At 47.5% G+C, this 21432-nt stretch overlaps 1 protein-coding gene across 4 annotated transcripts in view; it reads right to left on the bottom strand.

Moving 5' to 3' along the window:
• Positions 1-21432, bottom strand: part of LOC147636399 (uncharacterized) — a 42991-nt gene that overhangs the window by 2035 nt on the left and 19524 nt on the right. For all 4 annotated transcript variants that reach the window (XM_086801837.1, XM_086801836.1, XM_086801839.1 and 1 more), the window contains exon 2: positions 136-249. In XM_086801837.1, coding sequence (XP_086657963.1) covers positions 136-249 — 114 coding nt within the window. The remainder of the gene's footprint in view (positions 1-135; positions 250-21432) is intronic.

Below are 21432 nucleotides of genomic sequence, written 5' to 3'. Positions count from 1 at the left end.
ATAGACAAATAATATAAATGACAAGACTCAAACATAACATGTGGCTCCGGCGTGGCACGTGGCTCCACACTAGAAACGCTAGATGAAACACAGTGATTTTCTTGCAAACTACGCAGCATTTCTGCAAATGGATACATTTGAGCTGAGGAAAGTCTTTATACTTCTTCTGCATTGCCTCAATTACAACTGAGGAGATATCAATGTTAATGATTTCTTGATAGCCATCATTCACCATGTCCTCAGACATAACTGCAAAATAAAAGCATGCTTGATGAGGAAAAGGTCTTTGTTAAGTATAGCAATCATCAGTTAGAAAGCATCATTGTGAAAAAAAATCACCACTGAAGCATTGCAACCAACTTACCAGTGAAGCACCGAAACCTCACTCCCAAATATATATGGACATGTTACTTGTGAAGCACAATGAGAGACCACATTTTACATATGTTCATGAATTTAAACCCTGAACCCAACCCCAATTGATGGATTATAAACAGGTGGTGTCTCTCACACAGTTTCATAGTACCTCCCATTAGCATCACAGCCAGGAGAACCACTCCAAGAAGCCTAGAAAGCATTCGCGACATTCACACTCTTTGGATTCCTCTCTCTTCCAACAAAAAGCTACTAGTTCTCATCCCGGACAGCACGACCATGAAGTGAAGAAAGGCAGACTAACAGTAAATCTGAAGTACATAGAGAGCACACCCATTCTGTAACGCATCGGGGATACTACACAGCTGTAGACAAGATGGGGTGAGGTGTGCCTAGTGCAAGAGAGCAAGATCACAGCTAGTGGCAAGGAGAGAGAGAGATGATGACCAACAAGATGATCTGCACAAGGGCAAAGGGATTGAGGGAGTCCAAGAGTAGTGGAAAGCATAAATCCATTATAGACATAGGTCCTTTTTATAGGAGAGAACCCCTTCACATATTCTGAAGCATATGTTGTCACCACATATGCCGTATGCCAAATACGATGCCAAGTGTCCCTAATAGGTGTCACTTTGCCCCACATCACTACTTCACATAATATCCTTCTAAGAGGCTTCTCCCACACAAGAGACTTACACACACTAGTGGTTGCACAAATTGGAACCGCTTTATTTAAAGTCTACATACAGTGCTAGTTTACACAATTGCCTAGCACTTGTTTATATTCCCACTAATAATGTGGTTGGAAAACCCAATCATCCTGGACTAGGTTTACTTTTTCTTCTAGCTGCTGCTTTTTGTTCTCGTCAAAGGTAGAAGAAGTGGATTTTGCAAAGTCTTCATCAGCTTTTAGCTTTCAGCTTTGCAAGCCTCTTCTGCCACTCTTCGATGTAGTGCCCATGTCAAAAAGGACTACAAACTGGCGGTCCTTGGCAGAGCCATAAGATCGGATAAGGCTTTTCTTTGTGGCTTCAGCCTCACCCTTCTACTTAGCATCAAGCACCACGGATGGCATGGGATGCATAGAAGGTAAGAGCTGAACCGCATTGGTGATCGCAGGTGATGATGGAGGAGCGGAAGATACTGTGGAAACTGTGGTAGAAAGCTACATGGAGGCTTGCTCCACTTGCCATTTCTAACAATCCTTCTTACTATGCCCAATAGTATGACAGTAGAAACATCGGTTTTCTGACTGATACTTCCTTTGCTCCTCTAGAAGAAGATAGCCTCCAGTGATGCCTGCTTTACCCTTTCCCTCGAGGGTTCTTAGGCTTGGATGCTTAACTCCCTGAACTAGAGCTAGAATTATTATCCTTCTTAGTGTCTTTAGAAGACGAAGTACCCTTCCCTAGCTGCGAAGAAGACTGTTGATGCTAGGGTTTAGTATTGGACTGCAGTTGTTTTGGCTTGCCTCCGTTCATCTTCATTTCCTCATTTTGAGAGAGAGTCAAAGCCCTATCATAGGTACTCGGCTCAAAGTTATGAACTGTAAACCGAATGTTACAATCCAATCCACAAATGAATTAGGCCATCTTGGTCCGCTCAGATAACCCTACTTGCTGTGCTAAAGTGATAACCTCACAGAAAAACTGAAGCACGAGCGACCCATTCTGTTTGAGTCCATAGAACTCATCTGCCAGGTTGGTCAAATACTGGGTTGGGAGAAATCTGATCTTCAGGTCATGGACGAAGGTGTCCCACTGAAAAGTTGTGACACCTGTGGGGTCAGGTTTGTATGTAAACTAGACCAATGTTGTCACCAAGTTATTGCCTCGCTTGTAAGGTGGGGAGCCGCTACATGGTCTTTCTCTTGCAGATCTATTAGCTTAGCCAAAGGAAAATATGCATTAAACTAATGAATAAATTGATTGACAGCTGATTCACAAGGTGGTTCCAAACGTAGGAACGATACGTTTAGTACGTTTGGAAAACGTTTAAAAAAACATGCTGAAAAGATTTTATATATATATATATATATATATATATATATAGTTTACTTATTAAATTTTAAAATATGCAGTTTGAAGATTCATCAATGAATATTAAAGCACTTACTAATATATTCCATACAACCTTTAATCTCAATTTTGCACAACTTACAAGTTACAGTCACAAGTGACAAGAGAGAGAGAGAGAGACTTGAGCGTGTGCGGGAGAGAGAGACACTTGGGGGGGGGGAGGGGGGAGAGAGAGAGACACTTGCGAGCGAGAAAGAGAGAGAGAGAGAAAGAAAGAAAGACATATTAAGCGTCTACTAAAGACCCAATGGGCCTATGAGTCCAAAGTGATGCAATAATGTCCATAGCATATCTCATCATGGAATGGAAAATAAAACATAAAGAAAACATAAACATAGCTATCTCACTGGGGTGATACAAAACTATCCATGGAAACTCATCATGGAATACTAAGAACATAGAAACATGAGAGCAACATCAGCTCCCAGTAGATGGTATACCACTCTCCAAAATATCAAGCATGGGCTAATGAGTATGGCCGAGAGGTCTCCCTCAGCTATGTCACATGGAAAGGTAGCTCGATGGCGGTGGAGCATGTCTTGGATCTAGAGCTAATGAGATGATTGTGGCCGACGCGGGGGGGGGGGGGGGGGGGGTCGGGCACGCTGGAGTGTAGAGGCTCGGTATGAGGAACTCCTCTCGGGCGAGGTAGGTCCAAAGAAGCTCGTGGAGGGTCCACAAGATCCACTATGTCGGTGTCTTCCACCTCCTCGGTCCGGAAGAAATTGGTGATGGTTGGCTGGCGAGGGAGGGGCAGGGTGACTGGGGCCGAGGCTCTCTCAAGAAGGTGTCCTTGTGTCTGCGGAGCTCAAGCAGGAAGAGGCCCAGACAACATTGGTCCTGGAAGTCAATGATCCTAGAGAGGGGACCGAATCCCTCACGAAATAGACGATGAAACCTACAGCGGATCTCATAGTATACTGGGCAGCGGCATATGTAATGCTCCTCCGTCTCAACCTCTGTGTGGCATAGTCGGCAGATCCTCTCCTCTCTGGGTCTCTGTATGAACTTCCCAGCTCCGAAGATGCGCTCAGCTCTACCTGTCTCCACTCTGAGGCGGTGGGATGAAACCCGTATCTGGCCAATCGCAATCCGCATGGCATGGGACATGTTAACACTCAAGTAGCCCGGCTGCTGGATGAATCCATCCTCAGTAAGTGTGAGGAAGTGATCTCTATAGAAGTGCATCTTTGTGGGGAGCTCCGGAGGTGTGATCCATGTGCAATGTGTGTAGAGGCTGAGAAGATCTAACCAGATAACCCCGTTGGTATCCTCGTGAGATAGCCGGAGAAAAGGGGAGTCCAAACTGTATTGAAGGGGGCTAGGCGGTCCATGCAAAGCCCATATTCTGAGAACCAAGTGGAAACTAGTGCATACCAGACTCCAAAGTGCCCCTCAAGTGCTAGCTATCTGGAGGCCTCAAAGCAACCCTCGGGTACCTGTGGGGATACATGTGACTAATGCGATGGAGCTATGTAACTGTCAGGAAGAGTGCATCCACTACCATCGGGGCTGCAACAAACTCTGCCTGGATAATCTGGTGTGGGACCGATGGTTTGTTGCGGATCATATGGGAGAACATCATGACCAAGGGCCTCTCAACTCACTGCCAATCCTCATCACATAAATCTGGCCCCTAGAAGGCTGCTCCATACATCAAGGCTGGTGTGACGAGGGTGTCAAAAAGCCAGCCCTTCGTCCTGGGCTCCTGGAAATGTGCCTGGAAGCACTGCCGCTCAAGCAAGCTCAAGGCTACATATCCCCGCGTCACTCTAGCATGTGCAGTGGGAACCATGGTAAAGCGTGGGCGACTAAAAGTGACACCAAGGTAGACATAGGATGAGACAATCTCCACAGGATCCACTCTATATGTGAAGCTCAATCTGGAGAGAGAGAGAGAGAGAGAGAGAGAGAGAGAGAGAGAGACTCGAGCACCACACAGAGACGCTCGCAAGAGAAGACTTGAGCACCGCACAGAGGTTGCCGCACGCATGTAAGGAAAAGAGAAAAAAAAACGACGTTTACTTGTCCGTTTTTTTAACCTATAAAATCAAAAGTGCACGTTCACTAACAATTCCAAATGTTAGTGAACGTTCCAAACATTTGGATTACATCCAAACGTCATTTGGATGCAACTAAATGATCACACTTACCGTCATACTTACTAAAGTTTAGCTAAGTCCGGATGACGATCATTGATGTTGTGGGACGCTGGCCTGCGGCACCGATAGGCGAAGAGAATGAAGAGAGGGTATGTTGGAAGTGTAGATGCATGGCCTCTCTTTCTCGCTTGTGTTTGAGTTACTTTCGCTCATGATAGAGCTCTCATTGGTGCTCCCAAGCTACGAGGTCAGCCTAACGCTGGTCTTCTTCAAGCCTGCATTGGGCTTCCTCATAATCCCGTCTTTCTACTTTCTCTTGTTGCTTTCTTGCTGCTGCTTCAGCTTTCTCTTCTTGTCGTCTGGCCTCATCTTCTTGTCTTTGTTGTTCCATCTGAAAGAAAAGAGAGATGAAGCCGGGGGTAGCTGATGGAGTGGGTTTTGCTACGGTGGCCTCCAAGAGTTGGAGACGCTGCATGAAAAGTTGGTTCTGAGATCTGAGTAGAGAGCTATGCTATCTTCTGGTGGTGGAAGAGGATATCTCCTTTGGGAGAAGTAGGCTTCTCCTGATGATGTGTTCTCTGTTGTCTAGTCCCGTACCAACAAGGTCGAGTCTAGTGGTCTGAATCAAAGTTACTTGTCCCTTCTTGCTCAAAGCATCAGCCACTGGATTGGCCTTTCTTGGAAGATACTCAATCATACCACCAAATTGCTGGAATATCTGGCTCTAGCGGTGTTGCCGGTCACTCCACTGTGCACTTGGCATTGTCTGAATCCAGTGTAATGCCTGAAAGTCTCAAAGTCATGGCCATAAAGAAAATGTTTCCAATGTTTCAGGGCCTAGGAGTTCTCGATCGTAGACAGAGTAATTCTTTTTCGTGGGCAGTAACTTACGAGACATGTAAGCTAGTGGATCACCATTCTGTTGTAATACACCTCCGATTGCGACGTTACTTGCATTGGTGATCAATTGGAATGGCTCGTCCCACGAGGCAAGTGCTAGACAAGGTGCCTCTGACAAAGCTACCTTGAGGTTCTTGAATGCCTCCCGATGCTCGTGGAGTCATTCGAATCCGTTGCCTCGAGTTTCGAGAACACCTTAGCCCCATTCAGCCTCTCGAGAATATAATCTATTCGAGGCATCGGGAATCTACTCTTGATAGTCAGCTTATTGAGTGCACAATAATCGACACACAAACGAGAAGACCCATCTTTCTTCTTGACAATCAGGATTGGTGCTGCAAATGGCGACACGTAGGGGTGGATGAAGCCAAATTGCAACAACTCTTGGAGTTGGCGGTTCAACTCCGATTCCATTGCCTTTGAAAGGCAATATAGAAACTTGCTCGGGGGTTTCGAGCCTGGGAGGAGATCGATCTTGTGGTCCTTTGGTTTGGACGGGGGGAGTTAGGGAGGGAGATTGTCTCGAAGAAAAATCTTGTGGAACATTTCATCAAATACTTCTCGGAAGCACTAGCCATCGTCTGGGCAGTCTGGATGTAGATCATCGCACAATGTGCACCGTTACTGATTGCTCGTTTAGCCTGCAAGTGGCTTATGAGCGAAAAGTTTGGAATTCTTGGCTCACACTTAATGGTCATTGGGGCGTTTGACACATTCCGACTAATCTGGAAAGTGTGCTTGTCCCACTTGACATCAAGAAGGAACTTCTGAAACCACTGAATGCCCAATATTATGTTTGCTCCTACAAGAGGGGCAACCATAAAATCACGCACAAACTCTATGCCCTGAATAACTAACTTAGGACCTAGAGCTTCATACTTGACGCTTGTTGTCATGCTTGTGCTAAAACCCTCAACTTACTTGTCCACCGAAGTCGGGATGAAACGGGCACGCTGAGCGGCCTGTTCCGTGACAACGTCCTCCGTGTTGTCGCTGTCAAACAAGACGACTACTCTCTCGCCACCTATGTTGCCAAAGGTCTTGAGCAATTCGTTGTGCTCATACTCTTGGTCATGGGCGTCCTTTTGCTCCCGACTAATGATTGCTCCAACTGAAGCATTGGGATTCGAAGAACTAGGGACAGCCATTGGGGTTTGTGTGGGAGCTGGGCTCACCACTGAAATTGTGGAGGCTGAGGCGGCGGTCTTTGGAGCGGTAGTCCTCTTAGGACACTCCCAAGAAGTGTCCTTTTGTATAACAAAAGAAACACCTTTCCTCCTTGTACTGAGCAATCTTCTCAGCACTCAACTTGCCACCGGTCTTGACTGCCTCCGCTTTCTGGTCTTGACTTGCCACCGGTCATGACTGCCTCCTCTTTCTGGTCTGGAGTAAGCTTGGGCGCATTGGTCGAGTTCTTGGAGCCAGAGGCTCCCGTGCTCTGTCCTAGGGAAGACTCCGTCTGGTTTTGGCCTTTTTCCCCAGAGGTGGTAGCCTTGGGAGTAGCCAGCTGGGAAGTCTTGGGCTTTCTGCCATTGTGCTTTATTTCAGCACTCTGCGCAAGCGAGAGTGCGTCTTCGAAGGTGGCTGGCCTAAACATACGCACCTCCCACTGGATTTGCGTGTCAAGGCCATACAGGAATTGCTTTTTCTTATCCGTATCAGGTAAGCCTAATTGCAAACATAAGCCTAATTTGGGCATGTTCCTGGATTCATCGAGGTATATAATTCAGCTGTATTAGCGGACATGTAGATCTCACATTGTGAAGTTTTCGTCCGAGTTGCGGCCAGTTGATATTGTGCTTATTCTTTCTATCTTTAACGGTGCATTTGCCCTATCAACTACTTATTTGTTGTACTAATTCTTTGTATTTGCTACTTCCCTTAGTGCTAGGCTTCATTATGGCTGAGTTTGCCCTGCATCTCCGGAGGTTTGACAGAAACTGAGTACGAAGGGTTTTGTGTGAATATATGCTCTTATGCGCGCGCGCGCGTGTGTGGAGTGCATTTGTGAGAGCATATCTTGATATCGAGTTCTACACCCACTATTGGGCACTGATTGTTAGGTAGGAGGGCAGCTAGCCTGCACACACACACACACACACACACACACACACAACCTCAAGCACAGAGAAAACGTGAGTGTTGGAAAAGTTGTACTCAATAATGATAGAAAGTACAAGTGAGTACATAAAGTAGCCTAGGGCAAAGTGCCTAACACACATAAGTGTGTTTACACGGGAAAAAACTTGTGTCCAATCACAGGGAAAAAATGCCCGTGAGTAAGCTGTGTTCACACCTGAACTAGCCGGGAGTGGACATGACCAACAAACCCCCCTCAAGTGAATGGTGTGAATGGGAAGCAGGGTGATAGAGCTGTGAATGCTGCCCTGCACTATGCTCCACAGTAAGAGTGATCAAGAGAGATCACGATGGCAAAGATGAACTGTAGTGCCAATGGGAAAAGCAAGCACTATATGACGGGGAAATAGAGAAGTCCCAATGTCATAGTGCTAATGCTAGAGCACAGAAGTACATAAACGCATCACCTGAAATGCATGTCAAAGATCATGTGGACATCAACTGCATCAAATCAAGAGGCATCGCATAATAACCCCCTAAAGGCAAGCATCCAAATGCCAAGCTGAACTGCATGTAATCCACATCAATGACAACAAGAAAGAAAGAAAGAAAGAAAGAAAGATTTTATTAACGTCTTCCAAAAGACCGAACTCGGCCTATGAGACAAATCAGTGTACCTGTGTGGGGTATCCTCTGTCATCCCAACAAAATGAAAAAGTACTAAACTAAAAAAAAGCTGAATCTGGGTGTGCAATAAGTACAATGAGTGGGGGAGGTGATGGAGCTCTACTACTAGGAGAATGCAAAGCATAGCTCTGTAACTGCACGAGTGATAAGCGTAAGAAGTGGTAGCAGATATATGCATGTGTAAAGGCAACAGGATCCAGAAGTCGTGCTTGTGAGACATGCAATATAAGTTGCAAGAGAAAAACTCATCAATGGAGGATCCGATGAGGAAAAATCAGCAATGGTAGGGCTGATAAAAGAAAAAATTCAGCAATGGGGAAAGCTGAATATCAGGAGAAAAAGTGGGGGCTTGAGGTGGGCATCAGCCAATGCTATGAGAGGATGGGTAAACTCTCAGCGATGCCATGATCAGTGGCATGTATGGCAAGTGTAAAGATGCATAATCCCACAATGAATAATATACATGTGACATGTCAAAACCATGAGAGCAAGCCAACATTGGCCAAGTGTGTAGAAGGCACTCCCAGTAAATATCACATGTGAGAAAGTGACAATGTCAACACTGTAGAAACAATCCCACTGCAAGGGAAAACAGCATAAAAGGCATCTCCAGTAGACATCACAGTAAAATCCCCCCCTTGAAATGCATCTGCCAGACAATGCATACCAAGGAGTATAGACTATAGAGCATAGTCATCAAAAGCAACGGTATCAGAAGACATCTCTGTAGGTGATGAAGATGTAAGGGTCAAGGCTGATACATGTGTAGCCAAATTGGCATGATCTGCACCTGTGGAAGAAGCTGCCAACTTCTTTTTTTTTTTCACTCTCAATACGCTTCTTGCATTCCTCTATGGTGTGCCTTGTTTTCTTGCAATAATTACAACACTTTTTCTTTTCAGGATTGTCCTTTGTCTTGGGAGGATCCGATGGGCTAGGTTTAGGCCTAGATCTATTCCCACGAAAGGGAGCAGCCATTGCTGACTTAGCAGACATCATGTCGTTCCTGTTAGAACGAGATTGCTCTTCACTGAGCAAGAGAGTCACAAGGTTGTCAAAAGTGACCACATTAGGTGCATTGCCAGCCAACAACCGCAAAGTGGTGCCAAATGTCTGATAAGAGTCGGGCAAATTACGCAAAACTGTCCGAACAAGATAGCCATCTGTCATGACTTCATCAATGTTAATAAGTTGCTCTCGTAGGTCTTTCACATGCGTAAGGTACTGATCGATAGAGTCACCTTCAAGCATGCGGTCAGTCTCAAGCTTGCCTCAAAGGTAAGCTACACGACCCTCATTGTGACCTAAATACAACGCCGCCAAGGTATCCCAAGCACCCTTTGCAGTGGTGCAAGAACGAATGTGCAGAATGATATGCCTGCAGCACGAGAGAGAAATCAACGCATGGGCATGAGCATCCCTAGCATCCCAAGTACATTGCTCTTGAGTAGGAGGAGGACGAGGAGGTGGACTTGCAGGAGGGTGAGCGGGAATCACTTCACCTTCCGCTAGAGCAGGTGCAAGAGGACGCTTCTCAGTGCCATCCACATATAGCCATACATTCTTGGCAACCAATACATGACGCATCATATAAGTCCACATTGGGTAGTTATCCCCATTGAGCTTGTCCTCTTGAGATAGCATTCCAAAGAGGTCATTATTACTGTTGGCCATGATAACACAACAAATCTGTCACAAGTCACCACGAGTAGGCAATGCCCAACAAAACCGTAAGAATGTGGGAGATAAATAGCAGGATAATCAATGGACTGAAAGGGAACTCCTACGAGAAATACATATGCATGTCCCAAATTTGCAAGTGTACTGCACGATGATGCAAATCTGTCAAAGTGTCCACAATGGCATACATATACTGTAGCAAACCACAAATGTATACATGTGCCGTGAAAAACACGATCAGCTGACACTTGTAAGAGTTGCAAGTGCTCAAATCCCGGTAAAATCAATGGTAAATGGATCAAATGTTGCAAAAATGGGCTCAATGTAAAAAAGCCCCAATTTTTAGGCAGCCAATTAGACCAAATCTGAACCGGATCTGCACCTATAAATCCGCTAAAGCAATTGTCACCTGTACCAAATGTTGTAATGCCCAAAAAATTGGGAGAATGTCCCAATGTCGAGTAAATGTGCCTGTAACACCCAAAAATGCATGCAAATAGTGCCAATTTTTGCAAAATCCCCAAATTTCTAGTGCAATTATGCACTAAATCTGTTGAAATCAATGCCAATGTGTGCCAATGTTGCAATTGCAGGCTCAATGGTGAAAAGCCCTAAATTTCAATAGACAAAATGTGCGATTTCAGGTCAAAAACTACCAAATCCCACAAACTTGTAAGGGATCTTGGAGTTGCAGTCAGGCAGATTTGAGATGCAAGTACTATACAGGGCGGCGGGTTGTGAGGCGGCGCACGACAGTTTAGCAGGGTGGCACACGGAAGGGCGCGAGCAAGCAGCGAACAAATCTAAGTCGTAGGCGGCGCTGGGCGCAAGCAGGCGGCGAACAGATCTGAGGTGCGATGGGCGGCGCTAGGGCGCATAGGGTGGCAGTACAAGTTGGTGTAGGGGTGGCAGTATAAGTTGCAGGTACAAGGCGGCACACAACACAGGTACAGTCGGCACACAGCAGTGTACGAACGACACACAACAACGTACGGTCGGGCTGTTGCTGCAGGTAACAGGCAGTCGGGTAGTACAGGTTTATCCTTGAAGTGATGTCCTCCGTCGATGTCTCATAGGCCGTGAGTCCCTATGCAACCGGCCGGCCGTCACTGAGTGGGAAACAAGCCCTGTCCCCTTTTAGGAATTTATTCAAGAACAATCCACGGGCACGTTGGCCAAGATCGATACAATCAATGAATACAAAACAAATAGATATGTCGATGTAGGATGTCCAAGTCGATGTTGATGTCAAGGCACAAGATCACTGATGCCGAGCACACCTTGGGGATAATCCACAAGTATCTCTCACCGGGCTAGTACCAGATCCAATATCCAAATCCAAATCCAAGTCCAATATCCAAGTTCCATGTTCCAAGTCCAAATCCCAAGTCCAAACTCCAAGTCCAAGCTCCAAATCCAAGTCCAAGTCCAAGCCCAAATCCAGTCTAAAGTCCAAGTTTCAAATCCGAATCCAATTCCAAGTTCCAAGTCCAAACTCCAAGTCTAAATCCAAATCCAAGTTCCAAGTCCAAATCCCAAGTCCAAACTCCAAGTCCAAGCTCCAAGTCCGAATCCAAATCTCGAATCTCAAAGATGGGCGGCGGCCGAACTGAGTTGGGTGGCGGCAGCTCTGGGGTGGTGTCACCATTTGGCCACCTTATTGGTCCACCCATGCTTTCTCATCATGTATGTACATTGGATTGGTGTCCATGGCAATTGTATATGCCGGGGATTGAGGTTTCCCCCCTTCCAAAATAGGGGAAACACTTAAGATAGTCCACTAAGTCTTATCTTGGAGAAAATTTCCTACTCATCGACACCTTGACCATGTAGAGATTCAAGGATACGATTCATAGGTAAGACCTAGTTCTATCCCACAGGGAAAGCGTGGTCTTCAAAAAATCCATAGTCACAAGGGACGGGGGACGGTGACGGGGGGACGGGGACGGGGACGGGACGGGGGACGGCCATAAGTAGGGAACGGGGACGCGGGAGGGAACGACACTCAAAAATTACTTTTTTTTTTAAAAAAATTTCTACTCTACGCTTATTCTACTTTGGAAGTACATCAAAATGAGCACAAATTTACACTAAAATGGTAAGCTTTTGAGTCATATTAATAATTAAGTTGTTACAAAATGAGTCATGACTCAGGAGTCAGGACTAAGCCTTAAGGAGGCAAATGAGTCAATGACAAAAAAGTGCTGAAGACTAGAGGCTAGAGGCTAGAGCTAAGTAGTAAGGCCCATGAATCATGATCCATGAATGATCATCCACGTGAAGTGCCCGCCTCATGGTCATGGGTAGCTTGTGCCAAAGAAGCATCAAGCTCATCCTCAGTCTCATCCTCACTCGCATGCTGCTCCTGCACCTCATCCTCTTGTTGCTCTTCTTGTTGACTCATTTCCCACTCGGTGAAGGAATCTGCCTTCTTGGTCACGCTCTTGCAAAGCATTCGCAAGTTCGCGCTGACGAAGACAAGGTCATTGGCACGCTCTACCCCGAGTCGGTTCCTCTTCCTAGAGGCAATGTGGCTGTAGGTACTCCAAAGTTGCTCCAAGCAAGAGGAGCTGACGGCCTGGCTAAGTATGCGGATGGCAAGCTGCTGGAGCTTCAGTCCATCTGAACCAAAGTCCTCCCACCATAGAGCAGCACCAACTTTGGAGCGGTCAACCTGTGCATCATGACAGCCATAGGAGCCATGAAATGACTTGTACATCGAAAGCTGGTCCCTGATCTTGCGCCTAACCGATGCATCAGGCACAAGACGATCCAAGATGATCCTCCATCCAGCGCTCACCTCCCGGTCGCTCTCCTGCTTGTTGCCTTGGAATTCTGGGTCCACCACATAAGCTGCATCATGCAATGGAGAGTAGTAGGAATTCCACCTTCCTAGACACAAGACATGGATCTCCTCGTATCTGTCTTCGTCAGGCACGAAGTCTTTCAACTTCTCTATCATGCGATCCATGGCCTCGTAGACCTTGCCTATGCATGGTTGCATAGCGTCTACAATCCTCAATAGGTGGACTATGGGCCTCACCATAGCATCTGTGGTCTTCACACGCTCCCACCAAGAGGCGTCATCCGCCCGTAGCCTACACTCTTGGCCAGTGTTTGTATGGGACTCTTGCATGGTGACAAACTCGTCGCTAAGGAAAAGCCCCCTCAAAGCACCGCTACAATCCTTCAACCGGTCCAACATGAGAAAGTTGTAGGCAAACCGGGTGTCGGAATATTTGAGGAGAGAGAGACAGGACCTCTTGTTGAACTCATGCCGAAGTCTTTGGTGGTTGAGGACAAAGGAGACCATGGTGTTGGCCTCCTCAATGAGCGGGCTGATCCATGGTAATGCCCCGATGTCCTTGAGGAGGTTGTTTAGGCAATGAGCCATACAAAAGGACACCGTGACATGTCCATACATACCTTGGAGAATAGCTCCCGCCGCCCTATTGGAAGGCTCCCCATCCGCAACAAAGCCCACTACATGCTCGGGGCCAACGATCTCCATGGTGGTAGCCCACTCCGCCGCAAGCACATCCGCGCTCTTCCCAGTGCCGGATGCATCGTGAGATGAGATGAAGTACATCTCTCCGCGGGAATATGCAACCATGCGTGAATACTCCTCTTGCGGGTGTCACTCCATCCATCCACAATGAGGGAGACTCCGTTCTCCTCCCATTGCCGCTTTGTGTTGTCGGCCGCTTGCTCTACAATGCGCTTCTCCTTGTCGAGCAATGTAGTGCGCAAGCTCTCGGATGAGGGGGGCGTATAGGTTGAGCCATACTCCCCAATCTTCTTAACCATGACCTTGAAGTATTCCGACCTATTCAAGAAAGTAATTTACTAATGAGAAGGAGACTAGGATGATGAAAACATGAATGATGAATTGGCAATGATCGATTGCACTTACCTAGCCGCTTGAAAGGCAATGTGGTCGTGGAAGAAGAAGCAGGCCACCGCCATTTCCACCTCCTCCTTCAACTTGGGGTTCCAATTCTCCCCAAGTGTAGATTGTCGCCGTGGGCCACGTAATGATTGAGAGGCCGTGGAGATGGAGGGTGCCGGTGTCGTGGATGGAGTAACATTCCGACTTGATGGTGAAGGTGACGGTGTGCATGATCCCGATCCACCACATGACTCCATTGTAGAGGCTTGAGTTCCTCTCCCCATCGTCGCGGGATCCACGGCCACTCGTGGTGTCCTTCTTGTCGCTTCGACCGCTTCGTAGACGCTAAGCTTGCCAAGAAGTTCCCGTCTCTTCTCGGGCGTGACATTCGTGCAAAACCTCACCTCATGCCCACTCTCATGCAAGAGGTGGGCTCGCACTTTGTTGGCGCCACCCGTTCGCCGGTACGGGCAAAGCTTGCATACCCATGGCCGAGAACCGCCTCCATGAATGGATGTGGTGTAGTTAACCTCCTCCCACCATGTCCATCCCGTTGTCCTTCTACGAGAAGCCCCGGCACGTGAGAAGGATGCCATGGTTGAAGATGGCTTGACTCTTGAGCCTTGAGGGGAGAGAGAGAGAGAGAGAGAGAGAGAGAGAGCCTAGAGGCTTGGAAGTTGGAAGAGTCAAGACTCAAGAGGCTTGAGGGAGAGGTGAGAGCCTAGGCCCTAGAGCTTGGAACTTGGAAGTTGGAAGAGAGAAGATTCAAGAAGCTTGAGCCTTGAAAGCTTAAGCCTTGAGAGTTGTGAACTTGTGTGTGCTTGTAGCCTTGTAGAGACTTGTTCTTATATAGATAGGCAAGAGAGAGAGAGGAAAGCCTCAAGGGCAAGAGAGAGAGAGAGGGCCAAGCCTCAAAGAGCCAAGGCCCAACAGCCATAAACGGCTAGAAGAGCCAAGGCCCAACAGCTATAAACGGCTAGAAACGGGTAGGCAGGCGCAACCGCAAAAAACGACAGGAGCAACGGCAGGCGCAACGGCTCTCTGCCGTCCCCGCACAGCGCCGTCCCTGTCCCTGCGCTGTCCCTGTCACCGTTCCCTGTCAGAAACGTCCAGTGGGAGACGTCCGTCCCCATCCTTGCGCCGTCCCGTTTCGCCGTCCCGACGTTCCAAGCCTCCGTCCCCTCCGTCCCCTGTGACTATGTAAAAATCAAATCACCCATAGGGTAATTGATCATAATTTGGACAACTACTAGTCTTGATTTCTAGAGACAACGCTTTTTTCCTCATCCATGCTAGGCACAGCTGCTGGCCTAGTCTTCTAGAATAGAATTACCCTAGCCACAAACGCGCCATCTTTAGAAACGTGTTGCTTTTCCACATTTTTAGTATGCATGGACTCTAAATATATAAAAGTACTCTAAATACGACTTCCTATCACCTAAATTCGAATTTCTATTTTTGGAGATACTTATCTCTTAATAGAACTATTCTTATCTTCTTATTTCTTTTAGGATTTTTGAAGCTAATATTCTTATTCTAACACACCGTGAGACGCTTAAGGGTTTCACGTCATGAACCCTTAGGTGTGAAACGAACTTCACGAAATTTTATTATTATTATTATTATTTTTTAATCGATGGACCCCTTTCACAACGTGAACTAGCAGGGTGCAGTTCATGGTGTGAAACGGACTTCACGAATTTTATCAAAAATAAAATAAATTTTTTGGTGTAGGGACTGTTTCACTCCATGAGACGCTGTGAACCCTTAAGGTGTGAAACGGACTTCACGAAATTTATTATTATTATTTTTACCAATGGACCCCTTTCACGACGTGAACTAACAGGGTGCACTTCACAGTGTGAAACGGACTTCACGAATTTTATCAAATTTGATTTTTTTTTTTGCGCAAGGACTGTTTCACACCGTGAACCTTAAGGAGGCGTGAAACGGACTTCATGGAGTTTATTATTATTATTATTATTATTATTTAGCCGACAGACCCCTTTCACGACGTGAACTAGTAGGGTGCAGTTCATGGAGTAAAATGGACTTCACGGATTTTATTAAATTTTGATTTTTATTATTTTTTTTTGGCGCGGGGACTGCTTCACACCATGAGACTTGGGAGGAACCTTACAATCTTCCCCACTTAAAAGATTCGAGATGTCCTCATCTCGCGAGCTGGGGTAGTATCTAAGTAAATCCTCCTGTCTCTTTCAAAGTGGTGTCCCCACTAGGTAAAAATCTTCTTTTATCTAAACATTGTTCTTAAAGAGTCCTTTATTTCATGTGCTTGGCTCGTTTTGTTGTGCTTCCAAATGGTCTTTATTATTCTAAAGTTAATTGGTCTTATTATCTTAATTTCATGCATCCATATACCTCTCATATGTCAAAGACAAGATTTATAAAAAAAACATTTATACATAAATCAATTCTATACAAGCCAAACCGACTCTCTTATTCTTTTCCTTTATACTGCCGATGATCTAGAATTCGGCCTTCCAGCCTCTACATGCTGGGCAAAACCCTACGGGACCATACACCTCATCGTCGGTCGCTCGCGAGGACCCAAGCCGGCCTGTCGCCCTCTCAGGCTCCATCGCTTGATCCTCCCGCCCCTCAGAGGGATGTCTGCGCACTAGGGTGGGCTAATTCACCGCACTAGCTTGGGCCCTCAGAACTAGGCAGCATCACAATCACTCGCCTCAATCGACGAACCTCATTCTCCCAATTGTATAAGGGATACCATGGGCCAACTTCGGGCCTTACTAACGTCTCCGCCGTCCGGCTATACAAGCACAAGAACGGGGCAGCGTCAAGGTAGGGAGAGTTGTACCTGTACCTTGATTTAACCAAGATAACAATCCATTTACTCACTAAAACATAGGACTAGAATCCATGTTACCTTCTTAAGAAAACAATCCTTTTCACAAAGATTTTAGCATTTCAACTTGAGATTGCGATAAGACATTCTTTATTAAGGCATATGCTACAGGAGTCGCAGCGGCACTGCTTATGGGATTGCCCACAGGCACAGCAGGTCTGGCAGCGCGCTCTCAGGATGGTTTTTGCAGGCTCACCAGGTGAGATGCTGGTGACGTGGGGTGCGGTGGCTTGGGCCACGGACAGCGGCCCGGCCCTTGGATATGAGGACGTCCCTAGCAGTGCGACCATCCAGGTCTCTGACAGGGTGATGGCGGTGGTTCCGACGCCGGACTTCTCTTCGGCAGCCCCTCAGGAGGGGGTCGGGCATAGATGGGAGTTGATCAGCAGCATGACGGCTTGGCACATTTGGAGAGCCCGATGCAGGGAGGCCATTGACCGCCAGGCGACTCCACCGGCGGAGGTCATACAGGCCCTTTGGGTGGACATCATTCACACCTTGAGAGGACACTGGGGGAAACTCCAGGGCGACTCGGATCGCATGAGAGGGCGCCGCAAGGCTTTCCTCCGCACTTGGCAGCCTGGCCCTTTCCTCACCGCGAGGGGCGAGGATGTCACTTGGCACTACAGGCCTCCAATTTGGCTTTTCTCACCTCCCACATGTACTACTAGGTAGCCCCCCCCAGAGAGCGGCCAGCCACGGGGGTGGAGCTCAGGAGTTCACTGTGTTTTATCCCTCCTTGCGAGGTGAGCTTTGTAGCCTTATGGCGTTCTCTCATTAACTAATAGAAGGATCTTTTTTCCGGAAAAAAAAAATAAAAATAAAAAATTAAGGCATATGCTGTTGTTTAAAAGAATACAAACTTTAAATAGTAAATCAATCAAATAGATCACTACTATTAACAATTAATAGAGAAGCCGAGGCCATACCTCAACCCCTAAGAATGATATATGATTGAAAAACAACATATGTATATACCTTATAGAAATTTATCGTTTATTGTTGCCTTTGCTTGTTAACAGGAGCTTTAGAACTTGACATATAAGAATAGAGTCTTCTAATACCTTCTCTTACCATTGAAATCATCCAATCATCCCCAAGCTTTATCTCCTCTGTCACCAATTGGCCAACCATTTGGTCCATCTCCAGTTTTTGTCTCGTTCACTTGAGGCCAGGCCGGTGTCTCATGTGAAGAGGCCAGTGTTGTGCTGACATGGACGGGAGCCAGAATGGTGCCACCCGTGTGTTAGCAGGATGGTGTTGTATGGACGGGAGCCAGACTGGTGCCACCCGTGTATGACCTGGACTTTGTTCGACCCATGGGATTGTCACGCCATGGAAGAGCCAGTATTCGTGCCATGTTTTGCCTATGGGACTGTCACTCCATAGGGAGGCTCGTGCCTGGAACTGTCTTACCTATGGGACTGTCACTCCATAGGAAGACCAGGTTTTTATGTTTTATGTCGTGCCATTTTTGTGCCAACAGATATTTTGTACTTGTTCCATGAACGGGAGATATGTCCATGATACTATTTGCACATGCACTCATGTTCTGCATGTTTGAAACTGTTTTCGCATGACTTGTATTTTTGTGTTTGCCTGCTTGACGTGTCACTTACTGAGCGGGGACGCTTGCCAGTGAGTCGTGAAGTCTGCTCTGTCTTCTAACAAGTTTTGGTTGATGTGAACAGGTGGTAAGTGTATTGCCCATGTTGGTTTAACATTTTATATTTCTAACCCTTTTGTTTATAAGGTTTTATGTTCACACTCACTTAAAAGTGGGCACCCACTTAGGGGCCAAGGTGGGGAGCCCCACTTAGTGTGTGTGTGGGGGTGGGTGCATGGTCACCTACCTACACTGGTCACCCACATGCAAGCGTGGAAATCACTATTTGTTTACACCACTCCAATACCCATAAAAAAAGGCGACCACCTTTCGTAGGACTCAACCGACGACCATCTCTTATGCCTCTGCTCCCAGGCGGCTGAGCTGGTTGCGCATGCTCTTCCAGGAGTCTGTGCACTCCACCTGCAAACAAGACTGCTGCGCATGCTGCCTCTCCCATACAGGCTGCGCATGCTGCCATCTCCTACTGTACGGCTGCTTCTCCCTCCCCTACCAGGCAGCTGTGGTTCCATCAGCAGGCGGCTGCACAACTGCAGGCTGTGCTGCCCTTTTCCTCTTGCAGGCAGTCGTGGGCCCCCTCCAGCGAGCTGCGCCTGTTTCATGACGTACGACAAATATCATCCTGAATGGAACTAATACTGTACAAATGTCGCACTGCTGATGATGAGCTAGCTTGTCACCATGCACTACAGTGCAGAGTGCATGTGACAGCTTAGCAGTGACAGAGTCATCCACATTGCTGTGTGTTATTTTGCACCACGCCACTCCCCTTACGCCACACAACATGGCAGTCATTGTACTTACCATTATATGGGTATATCATGGAGTTCTCACAGTTGGGTGCTCTGGGATTTCAACGCCAGGACGGGAAGTCAGCAGGTCCCACTACTCGATCTAGACAACCCTATCAGACTACAAGAGCTAGACATCACTGACATAGGGCTGCAGCGATCATCACAGGAGCGTGAAGAGGTCACAATGCATGGGAGTTATTTCTTAGAGCTGGGAGTTGCACATGGTCTCGTCATCTATAACGGGATGTCCTGATGGCCCTCCTTCGGTGCCCTCACCTCCTTCCCTCACTCAGGAGGTACTAGCACGTGGACTACCTTATGGGATCTCCGGCTTTGGCACACCTTCTCCCCGACTTCTCCATCCCGCCACCCCCTTTTGAAGCTGACCATGCCTACCTCTCTTTCACTCTTACCTGTACACCACCCGTCCCTCCACCACCCCCCATCTCATATTACACTCGGGTCCTTTTTGATCATGAGCTTGACCTTGTTTACTCCAACCACATCTACCGCCAACTCCAGGATGTGGAACCTATTGTCCCCCTATCCACCCTCATAGCATAGCTCACCACCATACTCAACACATCCGCCACCGCTTCTTTCATCTGCAGGCGATGGTCTACCGCCAAGCCACCTTGTGGTTCCATGCCCCAGAACTGTTGGTATGATGACGAATGCTGGGCCATCTCATATTACACTCGGGTCCTTTTTGATCATGAGCTTGACCTTGTTTACTCCAACCACATCTACCGCCAACTCCAGGATGTGGAACTGATTGTCCCCCTATCCACCCCCATAGCATAGCTCACCACCATACTCAACACATCCGCCACCGCTTCTTTCATCTGCAGGCGGTGGTCTACCGCCAAGCCACCTTGTGGTTCCATGCCCCAGAACTGTTGGTATGATGACGAATGTTGGGCCACACGCTCCCGTCTTAAGCATGAGGTGCGAATTGGGCAAATCACGAAGCGCCAAGTGCAACGGATTTCTCAACGGCTCACCCAATGCAAGAAACGGGAGTTCTATGCTCGGAAAGAGGATGAGTTATACCGACTTTTCTTAGGGCCGAACTGCAAAGAGGCTTGGAGGAAACTCCGAGAACATCGCCCTCCCACACCTATCACCCGCTTGGACACATGGCACTCCTATGCACGCTCCCTCTATCATATCCCCCATTAGCCACCCCTACCGCCACCACCAGATCCCCGTCCCACCACCTCCACCTTCTTCACAAAGGGCATGGTTCTCAAGGCCATTTGTAGACTACACAATGGGCGAGCCCAAGATCACGAGGGACTCACTGTCGAGTACATCTCGCATGCCGATGATACCTTGGCACCCCTACTAGCCTACATGTTCAATAGAGCCCTTTGTGAAGGATTTCCACCCTCTTGGTCCACTAACACCATCACCCCCATCCTCAAAGCCAGAGACCCACTTGATCCTAATAATTACAGGACGATCATGATTGGCCACACATTGGCCAAACTCTATGGATCAGTGTTAGAGGCGGAACTCAGTTCATTTGCAGAGAGCTAGGGATGCAGAGCCTCAGAACAGGCTGGCTTTCGGAGGAGCTACTCTAACCTTGACCACATCTTCACCCTCCGTGCCATCATCGAGGAGGGTAGAGCACATCATCAGAGGATTTACTGTTGCTTTGTGGATTTCCGCAAAGCTTTTGATACTGTACCCCGAGCCCGCCTCCTACATCGTCTACAGGAGATCGGAGTCCCATTTGACATGGTTTGGAGCATCATCGCCCTCTATGAGTCCGTCACCGGACGAGTGAGAGCCCCAGGAGGTACATCACAGGAGATATCCAGCACTATTGGGGTGAAACATGGCTGCCCTCTATCACCCACCCTTTTCGGCCTCTACATTGATGAGATCTCGAGCTTCATTGATGGATTAGGCGGGGCTGGTCCCCATACTACTTTATGTAGATGACATCGTCCTCCTCTTAGACTCGGCCAAAGGGCTTCAGAGATAGTTGGATGCCTTACATGACTTTTGCACTCAGCGGGCTCTCTCTGTTTAACCTTGGTAAAACCAAGGTAATGGTCTTCAATACCTCTCGCCCCTTCACATCCAGATTGAGCTTCACATATAGAGTGGATCCTATGGAGATTGTCTCATCCTATGTCTACCTTGGTGTCACTTTGAGTGGCCCACGCTTTACCATGGTTCTCGCAGCACATAACAGAGTGACGTGGGGATATGTAGCCTTGAGCTTACTTGAGCAGCAGTGCTTCCAGGCACATTTCCAGGAGCCCAAGACGAAGGGCTGGCTTTTTGACACCCTCGTCACACTAGCCTTGATGTATGGAG

Source organism: Cibotium barometz, chromosome 8 (genome assembly GCF_041138505.1).
Source record: "Cibotium barometz isolate CiBa-2024 chromosome 8, ASM4113850v1, whole genome shotgun sequence".
Lineage (NCBI taxonomy): Eukaryota > Viridiplantae > Streptophyta > Polypodiopsida > Cyatheales > Cibotiaceae > Cibotium > Cibotium barometz.
The sequence above is the reverse complement of the archived record's forward strand: the minus strand, read 5'-3'. Positions and strand labels throughout refer to the sequence as shown.